An 11,529-nucleotide genomic window follows, 5' to 3' on the forward strand; every position below is an offset into this window, starting at 1 on the left:
TAAAGTCAAAAAATATTCATGTTGTTTTATGGGAGATCCAAATCCACAATTAAGACCAAAAGGATATAAGAGGCCTTCTCTATGTAAATTAGAGAAAAAAATGCTTGAATTTAAAGATGTAATTCTCGTTAGAGTGGACGAATATAAGACAACACAAAATTGTAGTAATTGCCATAGTCAATTAATTGTCAGTACACATGGGCACAGGTATGCTTACTATCCCACCTGTGGTATCACATGGCATCGTGATATAAATGCAGGTATCAGTGTTGGCAAAATTGGAACTACGTTATGCTGGCATGAATCCAGATGATGACATTGCTAATTATAGTAATTTTGAAAGATCAACTAGAACAAGGTAATTTTATTTGAAAAAAAAAATAATACTAAATGAATAAATAATCAACTAATGTTTTTTGTGTTTAATTCTTTTTTCCAGAAAAAAATAATAATAATAAAACAACCTGCAGTTGACAATCAAAAGGAAACAACAGCCCAACAACGAAAGAAGAAAAAAAAAAAAAAAAACAATTAGTCTTAATCATTAAAATTTAATTATTATTATATGTATATATTTTTTTTTAAATTAATTAATTAATTAATTATTAATGTAAAATTTTACATAAAAGTACCCGTTTATAATATACAAATTATCCCAAATTAAGTATATTATAAACAGGTATATAAAAACTTTTTGTAAAATTCAATTTTTGCAGCGCGAGTAGCAGGGTCACTTACTTTATTATAGTAAAATACCTTGACAAAATAACGCCTGTTAGTCTGTAAGGACTTGGTATAATATGCCACAAAAATATATCTTATGTTAAGAAATGTAAAACGCATAATTTTATAAGGTGATAACTTATCATTTGTACAAAAAAAATGTAATAAAAAAGAATTTTTAAAACTGTTTTCCATTTGAAGATTTAAAAAAAATTTCAATAAAAATTTTGCCATAATAAACTAGGTGTATAGTCGTCCGTCTTTACCCGTTTCATTATTACTTTTTGTCATTCTACTTATTTACTTATTCATTCATTTATTCAATCAACAACAGAGCTGGATAAACCGAATTGTAGGGCCTTAACAGATATTCAGTTGTTTATATAACATTATATAATAAACAAAAATGTATGAGTGTTCCTTAATTACCAATACATTAATAATATAAAGAAGAAAATTAAGGTAATATAATTAAACACCAATAGTTCTATTTCATATGAGTTTATTGTTTGATTTATTATTTATTTACGTTATATTTTAAATATATCATTTATTAAAATTGTCGAATTATTTTTGGTGATATACAGTCTCTCAATATTTTATAGACTATAATATAATTACTATATAATAACTTGTAATTTTGGTGATATACAGTCTCTCAATATTTTATAGACTATAATATAATTACTATATAATAACTTGTATCGCAAAATTAATTAGTTAATTGAGATCTTAATCAAAATGATAAAGATCCTGAAAAACCAGTAAATATATCTTTTGATAAGCTGGTCTATTCGTTTTTGCTGATATCAAGCTCCTCAAGTAGTGATAAATCATCGAAAAAACCCAACTCAAGGTTTTGCAGTTGATTCGAATTTAAATTTAGAATGTGAAGATTTTGTAGTCCATTAAATATATCTTTAGACAATGTTGTCAGATTGTTGTTGCTGATGTTAAGCTCGTAAAGTTCTGTTAAACCATTGAAACAAGCTGGCTCAAGATTGTTCAGTTTGTTTGATTCCAAATATAATATTTGCAGGTTTTCAAGACCTTTGAGTACACCGTTGGACAATGTTGTCAGACTGTTATTGCTGATATCAAGCTTGTGAAGATTTGATAAACCATCGAAACAACTTAACTCAAGATTGTACAATTTGTTGGAACGTAAAATAAGATAAGAAAGCTCTTTTAAACTACTTAATATACCTTTCGGTAAAGTTGTAAGATTGTTATAGCTGATATCAAGATCATTCAGGTTCAATAAATCATCGAAAATACCTGACTCAAGGTGAATCAGTTGGTTTGAATTTAAACGTAGAGTACATAGATCTTGTAGACCATTAAAGTTATCCTTTGATAAAGTTATCAGTTTGTTTTCGCTGAGATCAAGTGTATAAAGTTGTGATAAATTATAAAAAATACCTGACTCAAGGTTTTTTAGTTTATTCGAATTTAAATGTAGGACGCGGAGACCTTGTAATCCATTTAATATATCTTTTGATAAACTTGTCAGTTGGTTTTCATTGATATAAAGTTCCTCAAGCTTTGGTAAATTATTGAAAATATCAGATTTAAGATTATTCAATTTGTTCGATTGTAAATCTAGGCAACGAAGATTTTCGAGACCATTGAATACATTTGCTGATAATGTTGTCAAATTGTTGTTGCTGATATTAAGCATATCAAGTTTCGATAAATTTCCAAAAACATCTGACTCAAGGTTGCTAAATTTGTTCAAATTTAAATGTAAGTTTTTAAGATTTTCAAGACCGGTAAATACATCTTTAGACAAATTTATTAAACTGTTGTTGCTGATATCAAGCTCTTGAAGTTGTGATAAAGCAATAAAACAACCTGCCTCAAGATTGATTAGTTTGTTTGAATCTAAATGTAGGCTCTGAAGATTATCAAGACCATTAAATGCGACTTCGGACAATGTTGTCAGGATATTGTTGCTCATATCAAGCATATGAAGCTGTGATAAACTATTAAAATAACCTGACTCAAGGTTGCTCAATTTGTTCGAATTTAAATATAAGTTTTCAAGATTTTCAAGACCATTGAATACACCTTGGGATAAATTTATCAAGCTGCTGTTTCTTATATGAAGCTCATGAAGTTGTGATAAAACTCTAAAACAACCTACCTCAAGATTGATTTTTTTGTTTGAATCTAAATAGAGTCTCTGAAGATTATCGAGACCATTAAATGTACCTTCGGACAATGTTGTCAGGTTGTTGTTGCTCATGTCAAGCATATAAAGTTGTGATAAACCATTAAAACAACCTGACTCAAGATTTCTCAGTTTGTTTGAACGTAAATTAAGATAACGAAGCTCTTTTAAACTGCTAAATATATTTTTTGATAAAGTTGTGAGATTGTTTTCGCTGATATTAAGATCATTCAAGCTCAATAAATCATCGAAAATACCTGGCTCAAGATAAATCAGTTGGTTTGAATGTAAACGTAGTTCACATAGATCTTGTAGACCATTAAATATATCTTTTGATAAAGTTACCAATTTGTTGTTGCTGAGATCAAGTTCCAGAAGTTGTAATAACTCATAGAAAATACTCGACTCTAAATATTTTAGTCGGTTGGAATTTATCCGTAACCTACGAAGATCATAGAGAACATTGAAGATATCTTCTGGCAGGGTTGTCAGCTTGTTATCGCTAATATCCAATTCTTTAAGTTGAAGTTTCTTGAGACCATTGAATAAATCTCTCGGAAGAATAGTTAATGCTCTATAAGAAATGTTTATTTCATATTTTTCAGCATTATTACACAGCAACTCACAAATTTCTGGATCATAATAAGGTGACTCTTGGTTACAAAAGTATTTATTATGGCTTGTAATACTTGAAGTTGAAATATTTGTATCCATGACTAAAACATATTGAATATTTCAAAATTATAATTCGGTTAATCAAATTTGGAAACTTATTGTTACCTGGCAATCAATATCCGTTGTTAATATAAAAGGGAAAACTTAAAAATCATGAAATAAATGCATTTACGATAGGAACTTTTGTTAGCTTATAAGTGATAACAAATACATATATTTTATATTGTCTAAAATAAGTTTATAACCGGATTAACTGATATTACGAAATCAATAATGAAACATCAATATATTATATATTTGATTTATTGAAATTTATATATGATAATACTATTATTTTAAAAAAATATATAGAAATTTTCTTTTTTTTTTCTTTTTCATTTCTGATAAAGTTATTGTGACTAATCTATTGACAAAACAACCGAGTCAGCTATTAATGACAAAAATACCATTAGGAATTTTTTCGTGATAAAAAAAAAAAAAAAGCATCATAATAATTTTTTTTTATACTAAGCGATTATACTTATCTTTAATGACACATATATTTTAAGTTTTTATTTTTAATATTTATCGATAAGAAATCAAAGTTTGAAAGTATCGACTTATTGAAAAAGTTGATCGCCTGAGTCATCAATATCACGAGAAAAAAAAATTACATATCGATTAAACTATGGGAGTCACATGGTCATTGAAATGAGATTGAGATTGAAGAACACATTTTCAATTTTTAATTTAATTCACGAATATATTATTGATACGCGGTCATCAACTCCACGGAAAAATAATGATAACGTTACTTATGCCACGTTTTTTTAAAAATGACATCTTGATTGACTACGTAGCTTCAGTTTTAAATATTAATTTACGAATATACTATTGATATCATTTAAAATTACAAGTATTGAATGACTTTTTACTTACCCCAGAAATGAAAATATCCAAAAAAATTTAGCCAGCTATTTACGTGGCGATGATAGATCTCTTTATCGTAAAAGTGATGGGTGAGTCCAGTCAGAATCTTGTCAATAACAAGCACTCTTTGAAACTATGAAAATAATTTTCTTGGATTGCGACAGGTGATGACACTTGTTTTTAAAACGATGTGTGTGACATTAATTAATAATATAATAATAGTTACTGGTGATGACAGAGCTAATGCGAAAGCATCAGAGAATAATTCGTGAATGAGTGGTGCGGCATTCAAGAATATTAGAAATTAATATTTCTGGCATTAGACGGACACTTGTACAACGCATGCGTAGTTTCCAAAATAGTTTCGTCACCTGTCGCCATCCAATAAAATTATTTTTCCTTATTTGATATTTTCTATTCGACTTGGCCAGTGTTGACTAATGACCATTACTAATTTAACACTGCAGGAATGAAGAAGTCCAATTGTATAGCCATTATTGGCATCATAAGTGCAATCCTCATCGTTTGTCTCATTGGGGTGAGTAAAAATTATCAAACTGATGATTAAATGATACGTTAATAAGGCTATTTTCACTTTCACGTTCACAATAACAACTTGATAAAAATTATTACACTGAGAAAAAAAAATAACAATTTTTACTATGCTAGCAGGGTAATCGTCGGGTAAAACTCGATTTTGGGGTTTTTTCATGTTCTGATATATAAAAATTATTGTTTAGATTATATAAATTACTTTGCAGCACAGTAAAAATTGGGATATGCCAGGGTAGTATTTATTGGTATAACAAATATTGATAAGCTTAATACAATTATTACAGTTTTATTCAAATAAAATACTGAGCTTTGGATAATTTTTATTGTGCTGAACACTAAACATTACTCTGCAGCATGGTAAAATTCAACCCTCGGTAATCTTCGGCGCTGTTCGATAATTATCGTGTCAGGCTTTTGTTATTTTTGTTATTGTGAGATGCACATTTAGGTATTTGTACGTCCAACGGTCTAACGGCCTCCGTAATTATACATAATATTGATATTAATTAATTCAAGTGAATAAAAAAGTGCAGTTATCTAAGAAAAATCTACGACTTAATTTGAGTACTTTTACTCGCTAATTATTTATAGATATCACTAGTGAAATGGAAGTGTGAACATAATTTGTGTGCAGTTTTCATTTGTTTATCGTGAATTTGATAGCAGTGAGGATGGTCTCAATTTTTATATTATAAACAATATTTTAATGGAAACATCCACACAATATTATTTTATAACAAAAAAATTATTAGCTGTATTTTTAAATGAACACACCGAGCATTATGAAGTTAATAAAAAAATTTTGTCGTGAAAAATTTAGATTTGAATAAAATATATAATTATAAGTTAACATATATAACACAAACACCAAATACAGAATTTATTGTTAAAAATTGGATATAAAAAAAAATACATTAAATAAAAATTTTATTTTGAGTATCGTTATTTAATTTCCCTTTCATTTATTTTTTAAGCAATATTTAAAAAAAGATAATATATTTGGAATTTTTATTAATTCAAATAATAAAAATTGTTGGTAATACATCAAACTTTACTTATCGACACTATATTTTTTAGTGTGTATGTATAGTTAAAATTACTGTGCTTGGCATGGTAATTTTTGTCCAGCCGAAATACAAAATTAAATGGCACGAAGGGTAAAAATTATTGTTCCCATTGTAATATATGTTAAACTTACAAAATACCCGGCCTTTACTACGCAGCACAGTAATTTTTATTTGATTTTAGTTGTAAAAATTGTTATTTTTTTTTCTCAGTGTATGTATAAATAAATTGTATGTATTCGTTGTATCAATTCACTTCTTTCTTTTGCTCCTAAAAATAATAATAATTTTTTTTTTGTTTAAAATAAAATGTAACTATAAATTTATGAAAAAAAGAAGATTGATAACAATGTTTTTTTATGTCAACGTGGCACTTATCACTATTATATTATTTATACATATAACACATACACAGCTCAGTATTTCAAGTCAAAAATAATTTGAGGAATATATTTATATAATTTCTTGTAAATGGAAATTTTATTTTTTATTTTTTAATACATCATCACAGATAATTTAGTCTTATCAAAAAAAAGAAAAAAAAAACGACCAAGTCATTAACTACTCGTTTCTTTCGGTAATCATTAAATAACTTTTATTTTTTAAATCTTGATATATTTTTTTATTTTAATGTTACCACTTCGAAAAAAAAACCTACGTATATATATGTATTTGTATGTGTGTCAGTGAAAAAATTAGCAAAAATAGTTTGGTCTACTTAAAAATAACTCTTTTGTTAGAAAAAAATTAAATACTTTGAATGCATTTAAAAAATAATTAATGATAATTCCAGTGGGGATGGACAAGGTCTGCAAACCAATCAAATCATGATGATTCAAAAGGCGGCAACAGCATTGGACCGAAAAATAACATGACTGAAAACCAATCAACAACTCAAAGTAAGTTATATATTTTATTTCAACTTCAATTTTAATATATTTAAATGTTTCCTTAAAAAAGTTATAATTATCATGATTGAATTTATTTCAGAACAACCAGACATTATTACCACTTACAGTTCTTTACCTGCTAAAAACAAAACGAATGCTTAAGGTGATACTAAAACGGACCATATCAAACAAAACAGTAATACAATCAATGATGCTACCAAACACCCAACAAATGAAAGTAAGTAACATATTTTATTTCAACTGTTATTAACAGAAAAAAATTTTTTTTTTTTAAGTCATATTACAATTGAATGTATGTTTCAGAACAAGTAGAAATTATGACGACTCAAAGTTTTCCACCTGTTAAAAACGAAACGAATGCTAAAAATAATACTGCTGATACCAAAACTGACCGATTTGAAGACAATATAACAATTAATGATTCTACCGAGCAACCAGTGGATAAAAGTAAGTAACATTTTGTAATTCAACTGTAACTAATAACAAAATCTTACTTTCAATTTGATGTTATAATTGTTTTAATTAAATTTATGTTTCAGCAATAACATACAAAAAATACTTTTGTAACACATCTTCTGTCTTTTACATGAAAAATGTTTGTGACGGTTCTTCAATCTGGAATATTGATTTGCCTCACAGAGGTTTAACATCTCTTCCACAAGGAGTATTCAATGGATTGATATCTCTAGCTTATTTGAAATTAAATTCTAACAAACTGTCAAGTCTTGAAAATATTACTTTTAATAGCTTGTCCAAACTAGAACATTTAAATATCAATTATAATATATATTATTATATACTATAGTTTAACATCTCTCCCACAAGGAGTATTCAATGGATTGACATCTCTAGCTTATTTGAAATTAAACTCAAACAAACTGACCAGCCTGGAGCTTAACACTTTCAACAGCTTGTCCAAAGTTAAATTTTTATAAATTGAAATGAATAGTTTATCATCTCTTCCACAAGGAATATTCGATGGATTGAAATCTCTTAAGTGGTTGGTTTTGTCATCAAATCAACTGACGAGACTTGAACCTGATATTTTCAATAACTTGTCGAATATGACAGATTTAAATATCGATAATAATAATTTAACATCTCTTCCACAAGAAATATTTAATGGTTTGATATCTCTACGTCGTTTGACATTAAATTCAAACAAACTGACCAGCCTAGAGCATAACACTTTTAATAGCTTGTCCAATCTTACATATTTATATATTAGTAATAATAGCTTAACATCTCTTCCACAAGGAATATTCGATGGATTGGAATATCTAACTGTTTTGGATTTAAAATTTAATAAGCTGTCGAGTCTTGAAAATAATACTTTTAATAGCTTGTCCAGTCTTCAAACTTTATATATCAGTAATAATAATTTGACATCTTTTCCACCAAATTTATTCAATGGGTTGATATATCTATTTTCAATTTATTTGGGATCCAACAGACTGACAAGTTTTCAGTCTAATATTTTCAATGACTTGATCAGTCTTAAAATTTTAGATATTCATAATAATAATTTGACAGATCTTCCAATTGATATTTTCAATAAAAATCAAGAACTGGAATGTTTAAATTTACAATCAAACAATCTTAATGAATTAAAGCCTGAAGTTTTCACTAATTTGACGCAGCTTCATATGCTCAATGTTGAATATAATAAATTTAGCCTAACGGACGATGATAAAAGATTAATTTTAAAAAATATGAAACAGCAAACCTACAATGAATATTCTCTATATAGGGTTTTTACAAACAAACCGTGCCCTTCAACTGAATAACTTATTGCTAAGTCAACTACTTTTTTGTATAGTAAATAAAATTATGTTCATCTTTGTCATTTAAAAAATATTCAAATAAAATTTATGCTATAAAAACCTATTTTTTACCTATTTCCTTAAAATTTGTATATTTTGTGAATTATCTTTTTAACTCAATTTTCTAATATATTTTTTTACTTGTAGATTTATATTTATATTGACAATAGTATCTGGAATTTTTTCTTGTTTTTATGATTTCGATTACTGGTTAAATATAATATTTTTTAGTTCCAAAATTCAGTTGGTGAACTAATTGATTTATTAATTAACTTATATTACACTTTAATATTGTGAATATGACATTTTATTTCAAAATAAATAAACAACAACTATTTCAGCACAGTAAAATATATTTGTAGTTTCAGCATCATTCAGCATTTTAAATATCAGTGAAAATTATTTGAGTTTTATTTCAATAAAATTGTTTAATGGATTTACACATTCAACTCACTTGTATTTACAGTCAAACAAACTATAAAACATTTTAAGCTTAATACTTTCAACACCCAACTCAAGACTGCTTAATGTGTTTAACTGTAAATTTAGTTCCTAAAGATTTTCCAGACCATTGAATACATCTCCAGACAAATTTATCAAACTGTTGTCGCTTATTTTAAGGTCGATAAGTTGACTGATAACATAAACCAAGTCACCACAACGAAATAAAAAAACTACTAAGAAACCTCAAATCTCAAGTGATTTTTATTAATGATATTCTTATAAAACATCCGGATACCACTGGTAGAAATAATCTATCCGGATTTCATCTCCGAATGTATAAAAAATATGAATAAAAACTTTTTGAAACTGAAAAAAAAAAAAAATATAGTCAAGCCCCCCAAGGTGCACCGTAGTGTTCCGTAGGATTTTTTATTTTTTTTTCTTGTTGTTCGATTTGTTTTTCCATTTTATTGTAGAATAAATGACTGTCTTTGTGTTTTCTTTTATTAAAAAAAAACTAAAGGACTAAAAAATTAAAAAAATATATTTTAGAGTCTACAGATGAAGCGTCGTTGATTAAAACATCAGAATCTGTTCAGGAAACCTTATTCAGGATACGTCAAGGGTTCCTGTTCATTTCCTGAACAGGAAAACTGAATAAAAAAAATTAATTTATTTGATAAATTTTTCCTGATAGTATCCTGGTCAGAATCTGTTCAGGAAACCTTATTCAGGATACGTTCAGGTTTCCTGGTCCTGAACATCAACTAATTCGGTTCAGTGGTTCAAAAAATATTGTAAAAAAACAGTTTGTGACACTACATATCGTTGAATAAAAAAAAAAAAATAAACAATCAAAAAATTTGAAAAAAATATCGTAGAGTCTACAGATGAAGCGTCGTCGATTGAAACATTGCTGGAATTGATCGGTCAATATTTGGAATTGGGCCATGTCCAAAAATGGGTATATTAAATTAATCTAATAAGACCCAAAAAGTAAAAAAAAATATGTCTGTTTTTGGAAAAAAAAAAACCTAAATTTGTTTTAACATCGACTAATTCGGTTCAGCGGTTCAAAAAATATTGTAAAAAAACAGTTTGTGACACTACATATCGTTGAATTAAAAAAAAAATAAACGACCGAAAAATTTGAAAAAAATATCGTAGAGTCTACAGATGAAGCGTCGTCGATTAAAACATTGGCGGAATTGATCGGTCAATATTTGGAATTGGACCATGTCCAAAAATGGGCATATTAAATCTAATAAGGCCCCAAAATTGGAAATAAATATGACTATCGCTTTTGGCCAAAAAAAATAAAGAAAATGAACATCTCACAAGCCAATTCGATTTAGGACTTCACGTTTTATCTCGAAGAAACAAAAAGTCACAGAAAAGCGAAAACATAAGTGTCCTACGGAACACTAAAAAGCTAACCACAATATACCAACACTAAATGGCTCAAACGGCCTAGCAATAAAATACACCATTTACCGAAAGACATGGGTAACATCCAGTTAGAAAACCAAATGAATAAATTTTATAAATCATTTAGAAAAACACAAACTAACCCAGAAAATATGAGAAAAGTTATATATGAAGAAGTCAAAGAATATTCAAAAATAGCCAAGCCAAAAAAAGTCCCAAGCTTTGACAATATACACTGAGAGAATTAAAACGTGAAATATCATTGAAAATACTTTTATAATCACGGGGTAACATCGCCAGATTACGTTCTAAGGTCTACAACTTAATATTCTCGTGATAGAAGGGAAACTTAACAGGGAAACAACGAAGATTTCACGGGATAGTACATTGAAAAGATGAGTTTATTTCTTGACTACAATGTCGTCGTTTTCAGGGGGTATCCCGTGAAAATTTCTACGTGTCAATTAATTAACTTAAGTTAAATTAAAAAACAAATTTTGTTTTTACTCTATAAACAAAGTGACTTTCACGGGATGCACCGTTGATTATTCTATTTTATTCTGTTGTTTTTTCTTAAAATTTAAGTAACTTTCACGGGGTATCCCGTAAAAATTTCTACGTGTCACGTTAAATTAAAAAACGAGAAAAAAAAAATTCAAAAACATGGTAACTCATATCGATGTCTACATCTGTGTATATTCCAGGATGACTTATTATTTGACAAGAATATTTTCCTAACCGGGTTCGAACCTACAACTACCTAACTACTAAACCTAAGACCTAACGCGCGAGACCATTTTTACAAGCTGTACGCGTTTAAAATT

The 11,529-nt window shown here is 27.7% G+C and overlaps 1 protein-coding gene across 1 annotated transcript; it reads right to left on the reverse strand.

Moving 5' to 3' along the window:
- Positions 1–1,513: 1,513 nt before the first annotated feature.
- Positions 1,514–3,610, reverse strand: LOC122850550 (insulin-like growth factor-binding protein complex acid labile subunit). Its single transcript, XM_044149681.1, has one exon. It carries the CDS (start codon positions 3,608–3,610, stop codon positions 1,514–1,516), a length of 2,097 nt encoding a protein of 698 aa, XP_044005616.1.
- Between the last annotated feature and the right edge of the window lie 7,919 nt (positions 3,611–11,529).

Source organism: Aphidius gifuensis, linkage group LG2, assembly GCF_014905175.1.
Source record: "Aphidius gifuensis isolate YNYX2018 linkage group LG2, ASM1490517v1, whole genome shotgun sequence".
In the NCBI taxonomy this organism is placed as follows: Eukaryota; Metazoa; Arthropoda; class Insecta; order Hymenoptera; family Braconidae; genus Aphidius; species Aphidius gifuensis.